Consider the following 17,735-nt stretch of genomic DNA (forward strand, 5'->3'; position numbering starts at 1 on the left):
AAGAAGCACTGCAGGATCATCTAGACAAGACTGCAGTATTAGGTTAAGACACAGAATGGGTTTGTTAAAGGGAGGTTTTGTCGGACTAATTTGATTGGATACTATGATGTGGTCACAGAGGAACTGAATGCCAAAAATAATTTTGATATCATATACATGGATTCCAGGAAAACTTTTGATACTGTAGCACATGGAATACTGCTGTACAAATTGGAGTGGTATGGCATTAATAGTAAGTAGTTACAATGGATAAAGGGATGGATGAGTGGGAGACGACAGAGAGTGGTAATAAATGGACACCGCTCTACGTGGACTAATGTTATTAGTAGAGTCCCCCAGGGTTCGGTGTTGGGCCCATTTTTGTTTTTATATTCATCAATGATATTGATTAAAGGTATATCAGGTTTAATGTCCAAGTCTGCAGATGATACAAAGATTGTAAAGACAGTATGCTACTCCAACTAGATCTAGATAAGTTGGGCAAATGGGCTGAGAAGTGCCAACTGAAGTTTAACATTGACAAATGCAAAGTACTGCATATGGGTAGCAATAACAGAAAAGAAACCTAACAACTATGTGGTACTACATTCAGGGAAGTGGAAAGTGAAAAAGACCTGGGGTAATTGTGCAGTCAAATATGAAGTTTGCTGAGCAGTGCAGACAGGCAGCCAGGGCAGGTCACGGAGTCTTTTCAATGATACATAGGAATTTTGCTAGCAGGCACAGGGATGTGATTATTCCGTTACATAAGGCAATGGCCAGGCCACACCTAGAGTATTGTGCACAGGTCTGGAGGCCTCATTTTAGGAAGGATGTAGAGTTGCTAGAATGAGTACAAAGAAGGGGAACAAGATTGGTGAGGGGAACAATGGGCTGCTCATACAAAGAAATGTTTAAGTTCTGCAAATTGCATCACCTGGAGAGTAGGCCCCTGCGAGGTGATCTGATTGAGGAGTATAAGCCCTTGAATGGGTTGAGCAAGCTGAATGCAGATGGGATTCTTCCTCTTGCTCAGATTAAGATCCTGAGGGGGCACAGATTCAAACTGAGGAAAGACAGTTGTAAAATAGATGTGTGGAAATTTGCCTTTAGCCAACGGATAGTTGATTGGTGGAACAGACAAATGGAGGGGTGAAATTTGATATTATATATTTGGATCTTAGAAAGGCTTTTGATACTGTTGCACGTGGAAGACTACTGCACAAATTCGAGCAATGTGGCATTGGAGGAAAATTGCTGCTATGAATAAAGGGATGGTTGAGGGGGAGAATACAGAGTGGTAATCAATGGACACTGCTCATCATGGACTAATGTTATTAGTGGAATCCCTCGGGGTTCAGTGTTGGGTCCATCATCGTTTTTTGTATTTATAAATGATATTGATGATGGTATATCAGGCTTAATGTCCAAGTTTGCAGACGATACAAAGGTTGGAAGGGTTGTTTAGGACACTACTGATGCTATGCTGCTGCAACAGGATCTGGAAAGGTTGAGCAGATGGGCTGAGAGGTGGCAAATGAAGTTAACACTGACAAATGTAAAGTACTGCATATGGGAAACAGCGACCAAAAAGCAACGTATCAACTCTGTGGTACTACACTGATAGTGGCAGAGAATGAAAAGGACCTGGGTGTAATTGTTCAGCAGATATGAAGTTCTCTGAGCAGTGCAGATGGGCTGGAAGAGTAGCTCATGGTGTCTTGCCAATGATATATAGGAATTTTTCTAGCAGGGATAAGGAGGTGATTATTCCCTTGTATAAGGCAATGGTCAGGTCACACCTTGAGTACTGTATATAGGTCTGGGGGCCTCCTTTCAAGAAGGATGTAGAACTGCTAGAACGAGTACAGAGAAGGGCAACAAGATTAGTGAATGCAACAAAGGGTTGCTCTTACGAAGAAAGGCTTCAGTTTAAAGAAAGGTTTTTAGGAGCATTAGCAACTAAGGCCATATTGCTCCGGGGATATGCGGTGGTCATTCCCTGACCTTTCCGCATCCTCCGTATTTGGTGGTCACGGGCTTTAACCCCGGTCTAATCAAGAAGCGTGTGCTGCGCACTGCTGCTCCTGCCCACTCGGCTACGGAGGCGCCACTGGCGAGGTGATCTGATAGAGGTGTATAAAGTGTTGAATGGTTTGAACATGTTCAGTACCAATGGGATTCTTCCTCTTGCTCAGAATAATAACCTAAGAGGACATAAATTCAGATTGAGGAAAGACAGATGTAGGATAGATGTGCGGATAGATGCCTTTAGACAGGTATTTCGAACGGACTGAGTGATGAAATGGAAGTGGTTTTTTTTTTTTTTTTTTTGGCTGATGCTGCATAAGCTTGCTTTCTTGCATCATATATATCTCTATTAATGCTAATAGATGTGTGGAAATTTGCCTTTAGCCAGCGGATAGTTGATTGGTAGAACAGACATTCATCTTTTGTTGTGGAAGTTGATAGCCTAAATAATTTAAGCCTCAGCTGGACAGGCATTTGGAACAAATGTAGGGGTGAAATGGGAGGGGTTTTTTTGGCTGATGCTGCATAAGCTTGCTTTCTTACAACGTATGCCTCTACTGAATGGTGTTACTGTCCTGAACAAAGTAAATGTTGGAAATGATCACAGAATGGTAAGATGCACATCTGATATAGATGTAAAAAAAGAAAGGAAAAAAACTGACTTGAGTAAATAATACAAAGGTCTTTGAGATAACAGAAGAAGTTTGTTTGTTTTGTTATATGGTTTTTAGGAGCATTAGCAACTAAGGCCATATTGCTCCAGGGATATGCAGAAAGGTCACACACTGACCTTTCCGCATCCTCTGTAGTTGGTGGTAAAGGGCTCGGACCCCAGTCTAATCAATAAGGGTGTGCTACACACTACTGCCCCTGCCCACCTGGCTACGAAAGCACCTAACAGAAGAGGAGAAAAAGCAGTATGTACTGGAACTTAGGAACAATTTGAGCTTCTGCAGACTGCTCGGGACCAAGATATCGATGAGGAAAATTATAACTTTCTGAAAGTGATAAAGCCCGAGAAACCTATAGGTAAAAAGAAATCCAAAGAAAAAATTATTCAGAAAACACTTATGATGAACCAAAGACAACAAATGAAGAGCAAGCAAAACACTGACAAGGAGAAAATTGAGTATACTAAGTTAGGCAAAACCATTAGAAAGAGACTCAGAGAGGACATAAGAAAATTTAACACAAGAAAAATAGAACAAAGGATTTAAATCAGCAGCCATGAGCAATAATAGAGAACGACAAATGATACTGAAACTGAAGAACAGTGATGCCGTCCTTATAAATTGCAGAGAAGGCACAATTCAAATAGCAGAAGACTACTATAGAGAATTGTACAAGGAGAGAGGGAATGATGCCAGCAGTGGGGAAGATGGATCGCAAATTAGTAACACATAAAACATACCTGATATCCTTGCTGATGAGGTAGAACATGCGTTGAAGAAAATGAAGAATCAGAAAGCCCCGAGGGAAGATGACGTTACTGTAGAGATGTTAAAATTGGGAGGAAGAGTTATGACACAAAAACTGGCAAGACTCTTCACAAAATGCATTAGAAAAGCCGCAATGCCTAAGGAGTGGAATAATCCAATCATAGTTTTGCTGCATAAGAAAGGAGATAAATCAGAAACTGGAAATTAAAGACCAATTAGCTTCTTATCCTACATCTACAAGTTGTTCACAAGGGTCATTACTAACATATTAGAAAGAATACTTGATGAGAATCAAAGGAAAGAACAAGCTGTCTTTAGGACTGGATTCTCAACTATGGATCACCTTCACGTAATATCACAGTTAATGGAGAAAGCAAATGAATATAAAACACTATTATGCCTGGAATTTGTGGATTATGAAAAGGCATTTGACTCTATACAGCATAAGGCAATGTTTCGGGCACTGGAAAGACAAGGCAAGGCAAATATATACCCCATATATTATGATTTTGAAGAAAATATATGAGAATGCTACCTTCTTTATTAGACTAGACAAAGACAGTATAAAATTTAAAATTGAGAAAGGAGATCATCAAGGAGACACAATATTAGTATTAGCATAGGCATATGATGCAGGAAAGCAAGCTTATGCAGCATCAGCCAGGGAAAAAAAAAAAAAAACACTTCCATTTCACCCCTCCGTTCATTCGAAATACCTGTCCAACTGAGCCTTAAATTTATTTAGGCTATCAACTTCCACAACAAGGGATGGAAGTCTGTTCCACCAACCAACCACCCACTGGCTAAAGGCAAATTTCCGCACGTCTATCCTACATCTGTCTTTCCTCAATTTGAATTTATGCTGTCTCAGGTGATTATTCTGAGCGAGGAAGAATCCCATCAGCATTGAGCATGCTCAAACCATTCAAGGCCTTATACACCTCTATCAGATCACCTCGCCGGTGCCTAGTCTCCAGACACTAATTTGCAAAACTTAAGCCTTTCTTCGTAAGAGCAACCCTTTGTTCCATTCACTAATCTTGTTACCCTTCTCTGTACTCGTTCCAGCAGCTCTACATCCTTCTTGAAATGAGGCCTCCAGACCTGTATACAGTACTCTAGGTGTGGCCTGACCAATGCCTTATACAAGGGAATAATCACATCCCTGTCCCTGCTAGAAAAATTCCTGTATATCATTGACAAGACACCATGAGCTACTCTTGCAGCTCGTCTGCACTGCTCAGAGAACTTCATATCTGTCTGCACAATTACCCCCAGGTCCTTTTCATTCTCTACCACTGTCAGTGTAGTACCACAGAGTTGATACGTTGCTCTGGGGTTGCTGTTTCCCATATGTAGTATTTGTCAATGTTAAACTCCATTTGCCACCTCTCAGTACATCTGCTCAACCTTTTCAGATCCTGTTGCAGCAGCATAGTGTCAGTAGTGTCCTTAACAACCCTGCCAACCTTTGTATCGTCTGCAAACTTGGACATTAAGCTTGATATACCATCATCAATATTATTTATAAATACAGAAAAAGTGGACCCAACACTGAACTCTGAGGGACTCCACTAATAACATTAGTCCACGAAGAGCAGTGTCCATTGATTACCATTCTCTGTCTTTTCTCCCTCAACCAACCCCTTTAACCGTAGCAGCAATTTACTCCAATGCCACACTGCTCCAATTTGTGCAGCAGTCTTCCATGTGCAACAGTATCAAAAGCCTTTCTAAGATCCAAGTATATAATATCAAAGTTATTCCCTGCATCCAGTTCTTTTGTGACTGCATCATAGTATACAATGAAATTGGTCAGGAAAGACTTTCCCTTAACAAAGCCATGCTGTGTCCGAGCTATAACTGAAGTCTTGTCTAGATGATCCTGCAGTGCTTCTTTAACCAGTGGCTCCATTAATTTTCCAGGAACAGAAGTTAAACTCACAGGTCTATAATTACTTGTGTCAGCCTTTGATCCTCCTTTGTGAATTGGGGTCACATTTGCACATCTCCAGTCTATGGGTACCTCCCATGAGTCCAAGGACGCTCTCATAATTATGGCTAAGGGTTTGCTTACTTACTTCCTTTGCTGCCTCCTTTAATATAACTGGATTGATCCCATCCACCCCAGGTGCCTTTCTTGTGTTTATCTTCAACAATTTCTCCTCCACTTTACTCAGTTATTACAAGATTATCTAGCTTACTGCTAGAGTTGAATACACCTCTGGCATTCCCCTCTCTGAATAACTCCCCATGTGGGAATGTCGATGCAAAATATTCATTTAGTTTGTTAGCTACCTGAGCAGGATCATCAAAAGTTGAACCATCGATATCAAGTGGACCAATCTGATTCATCCCCTTCCTTCTAGAGTTTACATAAGTAAAGAACTCTTTGCTGTTTTTCTTTGCATCCCTTGCCAAAGATTTCTCGTAATCTGCCTTCACCTGCCAACCTCCTTTGTAACTTGGTTACAGATCAACCGTTGTAACCAAGATCAACAGATCTTGGTTACAGAATTGTATCTATCATAGGCTTCTGTGTCATGTCATAATTTGTATGTATCCCATGCATTTTTCTTCCTCTCGCTCAGAATAATCACCTGAGGGCATAAATTCAAATTGAGGAAAGACAGATGTAGGATAGATCTGCAGAAATTTGCCTTTAGCCAGCGGGTAGTTGGTTGGTGGAACAGACTTCCATCCCTTGTTGCATTAGCATAAAACGCTTCCACTTCACCCCTCCGTACGTTCGAAATACCTGTCCAGCTGAGTCTTAAATTTATTTAGGGTATCAACTTCCACAACTAGAGACCCGTGAAGTGATCTGATTGAGTTGTTTAAGAATTTTAATTGACTGAGCAAGTTTGAAAGCCGGAATAAGCTCCCATGTTGTTGTGGAATTGGTTACTTTGAATAAATTCAAGGGGAAAAAAATTAAACAATCTACTGGAAAGAATGAATAGGTGATGTAGAAAAGGGTTTTTTTTTTTTTTTTGCTGATGCTGTGTAATCATGCTTTCCTGCATCAATTGCCACTACTAATACTAAACTAAATGTTGAATTATTTTAGCATAAAATTGTTTATTTAAAAAAAAAAAAGTTAACTACTTCCCGTCAACAATTTACCTTTAGAATAAGTTCTTCTTCAATTACTACAGTCCGTATATACTCAAACTCTTCAAGCCTTGTTAAAATTTCTCTCATTGGCTTAGATTGAGATTTTTTAGCCATAGCACATATGCCAACAATTACTTGTTTTCCTTCTGATAATTCATCATCTTCTGAGCCTCTGTCAATATCCTTTAAGAAGGTAAACATAATATTACTATGATATACAAAAATAGTCAAATTATTTTTAAAAGGAATAAAAACTTATTTAATTTCTTCAATGAACAATATTTACAAAAAAACATTATGGTGTACCCCTCCCTCCCTCCAGAGGGAGGGAGGGGTACACCATAAAGAATAATATTTGATCAAGCCATAAGTTGCAGCATCAGTAAGAATAAAACAATATGATGGACTACATTAAAGTGAATTATGGGGTAGGAATGATGTTACTTTGAATAAGGAATGAGGGATCCTCCTTGGTGCAGTAATATCTTCTGGATCACTCTAGCAGTTAACTAGCACTTTGCATTTATTAAGTCCATTTCATAGATCTCTGCTTTCTCCGCTTGTCATGTCACTAAACTGGAATTTCAGAGTATAAGAGTGTCACTTTCTCTCTCTCTCTCTTCTTTATCACAAGAAAAAAAAAAAAAAAAAAAAAAAGGTAATTTTTCAGCTATTTAATTTGAATTCCGCAAGATTTAAAGTCACAATTTTAAAATATATCCATACAAAAATTATTTTGTTGTCGCTTTAGAACAGAATTGCACCTTCCCTCAGTTTTACATTACTTTATTGATTCCTTCAAAAATGTAAAAAAGAAGCTTCACTGTATAGAAATGGCCAACTGTTATTTTTAGCACTACTACTACACACTTTACAGATCATAACTATAAGATGAACAATCTTAATTTCTTTTGAGAGAAAAATCTTACTAATTGATTCAGTCTCTGGGCAGAAAGTAATTTTTATTTAGGGAACTGAAATGTGATTTTTTTTTTTTTTTTTTAATTAAATCAGTCCTATCCCTTCTCCTGTTCTTTACTAATCCAGATAACACCTTTTTCCCATTGTCATTATTAAAGTCCTGAAGATCTTGTGACCAACTCTCCAACCATTTCTTCTTCTGTTCTTCAACTATTCTCTTTGCATCCCCCTCCCATAGAAATTCTAAATCTCATCCCTAATATTTCATGCTCAGTTTTGCATCATTTTAAAAAATGACTGTTCTGGTTGTCACATTCTTCTTATTTAAGTTTTTTTTCTACTTGCCACATTAGTCTGACTCTCCCCATGTTATAAAACCACAATAAGAAACAAAGATAACAATATATCTTTTACACAAGGGGCCATCTGCTGCCTCCATCTTCAAACTCGGTTATTCATGTTATTCTAACAATAACACATATAACTACACAAGATGTTCCGTGAATCTGGAACCAGAGACTATATGATTTGTTTACAGTTTTTATTTTTTATTTTATTTTTTTGCAGCTGTGACTAATGGCAAACATATTATATTCAGCATATTCATATGCTCAAATACATTCAACATATTCATACATCGTCCAAAAAGGATCCCCCATTACAAGTTTGTTTTAACACATGGAGTTCTATGAGCAATCACTGATGCTAAGAGCAAAAAAAACTTGGTTTCAGAATGACTGTGCTTTTAAGTGATAAGGTAAATCTTTTGTCAGGTGGAAAAACACATTACTACTCAAAAAGTAACCTTGATTAGATTAACCCTACAAGAAGTAAGGTGGTAAGCCACATTATGGCATGTTCTCTGGAAGGATCAAATAAATGATCCATTCAGCTGCTTCCACAGTGACAGCAGTGATATATCTCAATATGTTGCAGAAGGAAGCTTTTCCATCCTCAATGGAAATATCCAGAATGATTCCAGCAAGGTGGCCTACCTGCTCATTACAGTCATGCAGTCAGAGAATGTCTGGATGAACAGTTCCAGCTACACTGAATTGGAAGGTATGAACAAGTAAAATAAGCACCACAATCCAAGTGACCTTACCCACCTCTGGACTCTTACCTATGGGACCATCAGAAAGCTAAGATGTAAGCCATTAAAATATGCAATATCAACTACACACAGTGAGATCACACCCAAAACAATTCATGCTGTTCAACTGGACTGGCAAAAACATTTTGGCTTTAGTTTTGTGGACAGTGCACACAGTGAACATATTTTGTAACAGTTCGTTATGATTCTAGAATTATGGATGGATAACAAGTAGCTTAATTTTTTTATGGAGAAGAAACAAACAATTTAGAGAAAAATTTAAACTAAAATGATTTAGTGAACACTGAATACAACATATAGTAAAGCCTCCCTTTAAGAAGACAGCAACTAAACAGAACCAAGCTTTCGGCACTTTCATCTTACATGTCTGGAGATCAGACCATGCTTGAAAGTGGAAGGAATCTATTTTATAGAGACAGGATCCTCTTGAATAAAGGTGGGGCAAGGGTTTTTTCCAGTATCATTGATGACACCATTTCAGTTCAGGAAAACTGCTACTTGGGGGGGGGGGGTTAATATAGACATGCACTGATCTGATGATGTGTCAAAGTAACACTTGCACACATCAAGAATTCGAGAAGCTCATGCTAGGGAAAAAACAAGCATAGAATGGGTGAGCAATGGGGTGTGTGAGGGCAGTAAACTATACAAGAACACTAAGCCTCAATATATAGAGTAATGTGAGGAGTGTTATCAACAAAAATGAGTGAATTCTCACTCCTCATTAGGAAATCTAATATTTACATAATAGGGCTAATGGAAACATGGTGCTGCCCAGAAATATGGGATGAGCTTCACTAGGGTAGGTACAATGTATTTAAAAAGGACAGGGAAGATAGAAGGGATGGTGGGAACATAATATGCTGGTTATCAAAAGCAATCTGAGCACAACAAAAGCTGTCGTGCTCAGATTGCAAAGGTATAATGAGAGTCTCTATATGTAAATGGAATGACTGAGCAAGTGAGAATGTCTTATTTTATGGGTGATTTCAATTTGCCACAACTGACTGGAGCAAGTGGGAGGGAAACTCACCAGGAAGAACAAAATAGTTAAATTGACTAAATGATTGTTATTTGCATCAGCATATTAAGGAAGGTACTACAGGAAAGAAAATTCTTGATCTCATCACCACCCTCAAACCAAATAACATCATAGGGCTTGCAGTACAGGAACTATTAGCCAGGAGTAATCAAAGTGTTCCAAGCTGGATGATGGGGAAGAGGTAGCAGTTGTTAAAGGCAAAGGAATGAGTTTTAATTACAGGAGAGGAGATAACTTGAGGTATTATAGGTCTCTTATCAACTGAGGCGGTGGCTCAGATGATAACGGCAAATACATTAGAATTACATTATAACTTTAAAGCTACAGTCACAGAATATACTATTAAAAAATTATGGCACAAGAAGGATTCCGAGATGGATGAATAATGAACTAAAAAATAACAGGGTGGAGAAGTTACGGAGCAATAAAAAAGTACTGATGCATATAACAGCTACAAAATTTATATGTAATAATACCACAGAAAAGGTCAGGCTGGCAAAAGCAAATTATGAGAAATAACTAGCTAAGAGAGCAAAGAATATAGTAGTAGTAGTAGTGGCACATGATGCAAGAAAGCAAGTGTAGGAGCTTATGCAGCATCAGCCAAAAAAAAAAAAAAAAAAAAATCACACCATTCCCTCCAAATTTATTTAACCTATCAACTTCCACAACGACAGATGGAAGTTTGTTCCAGCAATTAACCACCCGCTGGCTAAAGGCAAATTTCCGCACATCTATTCTACATCTGTCCTTTCTTAATTTGAACTTATGTCCCCGTAGGTTCGTAATCTGAACAAGTGGAAGTATCCCATCAGAATTCAGTGTGCTCAACCCATTCAAGGCCTTATAGACCTCAATCAGATCACCGCGCAGGTGCCTAGTCTCCAGCCACTGCAATTTGCAGAACTTAAGCCTCTCTTCATTCCCCTCACCAATCGTGTTGCTCTTCTCTGTACATGCTCAAGCAAATCTACATCCTTCCTAAAATGAGGCCTCCAGACCTGTACGCAGTACTCAAGGCGTGGCCTGACCATTGCCTTATACAGAGGGACAATCACCTCCTTTTCCCTGCTAGCAAAATTCCTATATATCATAGACAAAACCCCATGACCCGCCCTAGCAGCCTGACTGCACTGCTCAGAAAACTTCATATCTGACTGCACAATTACTCCCAGGTCTTTTTCATTTTCTACCACCTTAAGTGTAGTACCACACAGTTGGTACGTTTCTCTGGGGTTACTTCTCCCCATATGCAGTACTTTGCATTTGTCAAGGTTGAACTTCAGTTGCCACTTCTTAGCCCATCTGCCCAAATTATCTAGATCCTGTTGCAGTAGCACACTGCCATTACTGTCATTAACAACCCTGCCAACCTTTGTGTCATCTGCAAACTTCGACATTAAGCCTGATATACCTTCATCAATATCATTGATAAATACACAAAACAACAGTGGACCCAACACCGAACCCTGTGGGACTCCACTAATAACATTAGTCCACGAAGAGCAGCACCCATTGATTACCACCCTCTGTCTTCTCCCACTTAACCATCCTTTTATCCATTGTAGCAACTTACCCTTAATACCATTCTGCTCCAATTTGTACAGTAGTCTTCCATGCGCAACAGTGTCAAAAGCTTTCCTGAAATCCAAGTATATGATATAAAAATTATTTTTTGCATCCAGTTCCTTTGTGACCACATCATAATAACCAATCAAATTTGTCAGACAAGACTTTCCCTTAACAAATCCATGCTGTGTTTGAATTATTGCTGCAGTCTTGTCTAGATGATCCTGCAATGCATCTTTAACCAGTGACTCCATTATTTTACCCGGAACAGAAGTTAAACTAACTGGTCTGTAATTACTCGTGTCACCCTTCGATCCACCTTTGTGAATTGGGGACACATTTGCACATCTCCAGTCCGTGGGAACCTCCCCTGAGTCCAAGGATGCTCTCATAATTATGGCTAAGGGTTTGCTTAGTTGCTTTGCCGCCTCCTTTAAAATAACTGGATTGATCCCATCCACCCCAGGTGCCTTTCTTATGTTTAACTTCAACAATTTCTCCTCCACTTTGCTCTCAGTTATTACAAAATCATTAAGCACACTGCTACAATGTGATAACCTTCTTCCATTTTCAAACTGTAATAATTCCTCACGTGTGAATGTAGATGCAAAATACTCATTCAGTTTGTTTGCTATCTGAGCAGGATCATCAACAGTCGAACCATCGATGTCAAGTGGACCAATCATATTAATCCCCTTCCTTTTAGGGTTTATATAAGTAAAGAAATCCTTGCTGTTTTTCTTAGCATCTTTTGCCAAAGATTTCTCGTAATCCGCCTTCACCTGCCGAACCTCCTTTGTGACCTGATTACAGACTAGCTTATATCTGCCACAGGCTTCTGCGTCACCTGATAATTTATATGCATCCCATGCATTTTTCTTCTCTGTCACGAGTCTCATTAGTTCATTTGATAACCATTTAGGCCTAAACCTTGAACAATATTTCTAAATCGGTATATAAAGTCTAGTAGCTTCCACGATTAATTCCTTGAATGCTTCCCACTTAGAATTTACTGTTTGTAACATCGTCAGTTGATCCCACTGTACAGAATTTAAAAACTGTCTGAGACCACTGTACTCCTCTTTACGGAAGCAAAAACCCTTTCCTTTACCCCTGACGGTAGTTACCTCTTTGAGTAAATCCCACTTCAGCACACTGTGATCACTGCCACCTAGTGGTTCCTTTATCTGCAAATTCTTAATACACGAATGATCACTGCTGATAACCAGATCAAGAGTGTTACTTTCTCTGGTTGCCTCTCGAACATGCTGCTGCAGAAAACAATCATCCAATAAATCCACAAAAGGCTGACTAGTGTGTGAGTGACCAACCCACAAGTTCCAGTCAATATCTGGGAAGTTAAAATCCCCCATTATAAGACATTCTGATTTACTGGCCCACTCTATTTCTCTGTACAATTGTTCATTGTACTCATTCAAGTCATTAGGCCTATAACACACTCCTACTCTTATTTTTCCTTTCGCAGTGCTTATCTCACACCAAACTGACTCAACAGAGCACTGTTCATCTATATTAACTGGGTGCACTTCCTTTGATTTTATGTTTTTCTTAATTAACAGCATAACACCCCCTCCCTTTCTGTCCTGTCTATCCTTTCTGTACACATTGTAACTCCCCAAATTCCAGTTCTGCATTCCTTATATCTTTGTAACACCACGTCTCTGCTATCCCAACAATATCCGCCTTTGATGTCTTGACCAACACTTCAAATTCATCAAATTTATTTACTATACTTCTAGCATTGGTATACATGCAAGCATACATGCTCCTATGCCTATTCCTTGTTACCCTAACACATCCCATATACCCAACTATTCCATGATGACTGCCATCCATCCCTGAAACCCCCAACACCCCTCGCTCCAGGTCGCTTCTTATTCTAATAGAAGTTGTGCAAGAATCGCCTTCACCTCTGCCTGCGGTTACTGTTAAACTATTAGTCTTTGTATCCCCCCAAACTAGCAGTTTTCCGACCCACCTAACACTGCCTCGATAGCATCAGCAAATATTCTTGCACCCTTTCTATTTAAGTGTATCCCATCCCTGTAGAAGCAATCTCTCCTGTTAACAAGTACAGTCCAGGCTGAAAAAAATTCTACCCCTTGAGCCTTGCACAATCTTTCCAGGGCCGAATTGATCGACAAGGCTCTCATCATGTACTCCCTCCTATCGTGTCTGGGCAGAATTGCAGACACTTTCAAATTGAACCCTATTTCACGGCTTTTTTTCAACCGTGACCTGTACTTGTTGAGTAATTCCGCCGGTCTCCTACTCTTAATATCATTAGTGCCAACGTGTACAACTATACCACCTTTTGTGCCCTTGAAAGATGATATCCGCTCTACAACATCATCAACCTTTGCCCCTGGCAGACATACCCTGGTCCTGTTCCACCTATCCTTTTTACAAAGGATGTTCCCCGCTTCCCTGACAATAGAGTCACCAACAACTACTAGTTCCTGTGGGACCAGCGCATTCTGCCTTAGGGGTTGCCGCTGTGTTGCGTGATGACCAAGTGCAAGCTCTGGCGTTGATGTGGGCAGCTGAGAGCCTGATGGGCCCCTCAATTTAGATCTTTCGAGGGCATCCACACTGTCCTTCAAACTCTCATATAGGCCCATAACAACGCTGAGTTGTCGCCTGATTTCCTTACACTCCTTACATCGCGCACACACAAAGACATCCCCCATGGCAATATCATGTTCCGTTCCAGAGAGTTCGGCAAACATTTCACAAGCCGCACATTTTTTTAGGCTGTGATGCGTTGGAGAATTGCCCCCCTCAGTTCTCCCCCGAGTCACAGCACTCCTGCCACTTTGTGCCCGTTGCTTTGCTGCTCTAGTTTGGGGCATGGTAGTTTAAATTAATAAAATCAATAAATTAAATGTCAATAGTATTTGAATAGAAACTATTAAATAGAAACAGTGAAGCGTATTACTATATAATTATGCGTTAGAGCTACCTAGCTACCTCAATTAAAAAATTTGAATTCCCTACCACTATATCCGAAAACAATGGCTACAAAAATGGAACGAAATAACGGTTTTACCTATCGTAAGTAAAATCCACAAAAACTCTTTATCTAAATTAAAAATAAAAAATAACCAGCGTAACTATAACTATATGACTACGTATTAAGTACAATATAAAATAACAATCATGAAAATAAAAGGCAAACACTTATCGTTTTTGCGGAGCCTGTAACTGACAGCTGTAACTTTTAAAGAGATTCAGCGCCCTCTCTTATTTTTTTTTTATGAAAACCCCAAACACGAAAGGTATCAAAACCTATAGTACCATGCACGGGTTGAAGGAAAAGTATGAGGGGGGGGTGCCAGAAACTTTGCTCCAGAAACTAAACATGGGTTTCCCCACTTCAAGCCTCCAATAAGCAAAATGGTGGTATTGCATCCTTATATGATAAGGATGACCCACCCCCTATCTTCCCCAACATATTTAGGAAATGTATTATGCATAATGTACTTAGGAAAAATCCTAAACACGTTGTACATGCAATAGTTAAACTCAGCATCCCCAATTTCTGAGTGAGACCATGTTTTCATTAACCCTTTTATATCAGCATTAGCTGCCCTAACCAGGCACTTGAATTCACCCATATTATGACAACACTGTTGACGTAGCCGAGTGGTCAGGAGTGCGAGTGCAGTAGCACACACTTTTTGAGTGGACCGAGGTTCAAGCCCATGACTGCTAAATATGATTAACATTTGTATTGATTGATTTATTGTAACCTCCACTGACCTGGTGGTCATGCCGGAGTATAAACAAGAACATATTACTGTAGACACACTTAAAACTAAGTATTCTTCTATAGTTTTAGCACCCTTACACATCTCTAAGGTATCTAAGGCTTGTTTCCTTACCTTTATCTTCCCACTCATTTGAAACATTGCCACCCTCAGAAAATGTTACCAATATCAACTCTTGCAACAACAAACAAGAATTCTAGATGTATGTAGGCATTACCTTGACACATATCATCAGATAAATTTGTGTCTATAATTACTCTTCTCCCTCTAGCTAACAGTTTCCTTGAACTCATAAGTTATCCTCACTGATAATGGCAAAAACCCTTGCACCATATTTGTTCAAATGACATAAAAGACAACACACACAAAGAGAGAAACTTAAACTGAAAAAGTATGGCTGCACAATAGATGTGTGCAAATTTTCCTTTAACCAGAAAGTAACTGATTGCTGGAACAAATTATATTTGGTGTTGGTAAGTGGGTAGTTTCAATAAACTTAAGGAAGAATTAGACATATTAGACCAAATAAACAGAAAAATAAATAAGAAGCTGGTACTGTATTAACCTGCTTCCTTGCATTATTTGTCACTACTAATATCATAAATACTTCCTCTGAATCAAAAAACTGGGTTTTATTTGTTTTGCTCTCTGCATTGTCTTTCTTCTAAGCAGCAACTGACTGCATACAAATTCTGAAATCAATCCTACCTTGGAAAAGACAGGATACATTTAAACAAAGTCCTACCTTAGTAGAGACGGGATACATTTAAACAAAGGTGTTACAAGAGTTTTTGCGAATATTATTGAGGATACCTTAATTAAAGGTTCAGAGGAACTGCTAGTTTGGGGAGGCCAAGGGTATTATAAATATGCATTTATCTAATAATATTGGTCAAAGTAATGCTTACACACACCTCAAAAGTTCTTGTTTGTTACCACAACAGATCATATTAGATCAGATCATATTATTAGGTGGTAGATGGCTCTCATCAACTGGTGCAATACCACCATTTTGCTTATTGGAGGCTTGAAGTGGGGAAACCCATGTTTAGTTTCTGGAGCAAAGTTTCCAGCACCCCCCCCCCCCATACTTTTCCTTCAACCCGTGCATGGTACTATAGGTTTTGATACCTTTCGTGTTTGGGGTTTTCATAAAAAAAAAATATATATATATATTAGCAAGATGTCCTTGAAGGCAGAAACGTTTCAAATGAGCGGGTAACCAACGACAGGGAAACAAGCTTAAATAACTTCAAGGAACATGTCAGCATAGCTAACTATACAAGAACACTAAATCATAATCATCTGTACAGTAACGTACAGGCACCTTCGTAGCCAGGTGGGAAGGAGCAGCAGTGCATAGCACACGCTTCTTGATTAGAGGGGGGTTCGAGTCCGTCACCACCAAATACGAAGGATGCGGAAAAGGTCAGAGAATGACCACCGCATATCCCGGAACAAAATGGCCTTAGTTACTAATGCTCCTAAAAACCAAACAACAACAGCTTATCAAAATATCATACTGCTTATCAAAAGCAGCCTGAGCACAACGCAAGCTTTTCCGGATTCAGATATTTCACATGATGGTACAGAATCTCTATGGTGTGAGATAATTGGAAGCAAAGGCCAAGTGATTGTGAAGATTATTCAGGATGGCCTCTATATGCAAACGGAATAGGCAAGCATGAATGTCTTATTATGAGTGATTTTAATTTGCCTCTATTTGATTGGAGCAAATGGGAAGAAAACTCGACATCGGGTTGTTTGTTTGTTTGTTATTTGGAGCATTAGCAACTAAGGCCATATTGCTCAGGGAACTGCGGTGGTCATTCCCTGACCTTTCCGCATCCTCCGTATTTGGTGGTGACGGGCTCGATCCCTGGTCTAATCAAGGAGCGTGTGCTACGCACTGCTGCTCCTTCCCACCTGGCTACGGAGGCGTCTCTCGACATCAGGAACAAAATTTTTAAATCAACTAGATCAGTGTTCTGCAACCAGTGTGCCGCCACAAGATGACAGATGTGCCACAAACTTTGTTGAAGCTGTAATAACTTTGCTGATACCTATAAATAATACTATAAGTATTATGATTATAAATTGACAACTGAGAACTTTTACCTATTGTAAGAAATTAACTGTACATTATTTACTCCTAATTACAGTTTTTATATGTTTGTAATGCTACTCATTGTTATTTTTCACAATACGCCATTTATATTGAAACACAAATGTTGTATGTGCAGGACAGTAAATTATTTTTTGCGTGGATATCCAACACTCGCTTTCTAAAGTTATGTGTTTTTCGTTCTCGCTGTGTTGACTGAAATAAGATGCTGCTTGTTAAAGTTAGATACTTACATGCTGTTCCTTAAAAGTGTAATGATTAGCAAAATGTTCCCCCATCTTTTATTATTTTATTGGCTTGTTTTGATATGTCTTTGTTTGTCCGTGTCACTTCAACTTTATTACTTTGTTCCTGTGCCAATGCACCCACCCTTTGTTATAAGACTATTTTAAAAACGATAGATGTGTCCCTCCCTCTGTTCGAAGAGTATTGGTCCCACATCTATTACTTTGTTTCCTCACAGCTGCACTCTGAAATAGTCAGAAAACTGTGATCACGAGCCATAACATTGTTGATTTTCTTTTTTTAACAATGGACAAGTTCCTGGTAAGGAGTATTCCGTTCAAGAGTGCAGGTACTGAAAGTGCTGAGCCCGAAAAAAAGAAAC

The 17,735-nt window shown here is 39.2% G+C and overlaps 1 protein-coding gene across 1 annotated transcript in view; it reads right to left on the reverse strand.

Annotated features, from left to right (window-relative positions):
• The window catches only part of l(1)G0196 (inositol hexakisphosphate and diphosphoinositol-pentakisphosphate kinase), an 832,616-nt gene that overhangs the window by 693,711 nt on the left and 121,170 nt on the right, over positions 1-17,735 (reverse strand). The window contains exon 3 of the mRNA XM_090381508.1: positions 6,576-6,749. Within this exon, the coding sequence (XP_090237634.1) occupies positions 6,576-6,749 (174 nt within the window). The remainder of the gene's footprint in view (positions 1-6,575; positions 6,750-17,735) is intronic.

Source organism: Mastigoproctus giganteus, chromosome 9, assembly GCF_048544385.1.
Source record: "Mastigoproctus giganteus isolate SK-2022 chromosome 9, ASM4854438v1, whole genome shotgun sequence".
Classification (NCBI taxonomy): Eukaryota; Metazoa; Arthropoda; class Arachnida; order Uropygi; family Thelyphonidae; genus Mastigoproctus; species Mastigoproctus giganteus.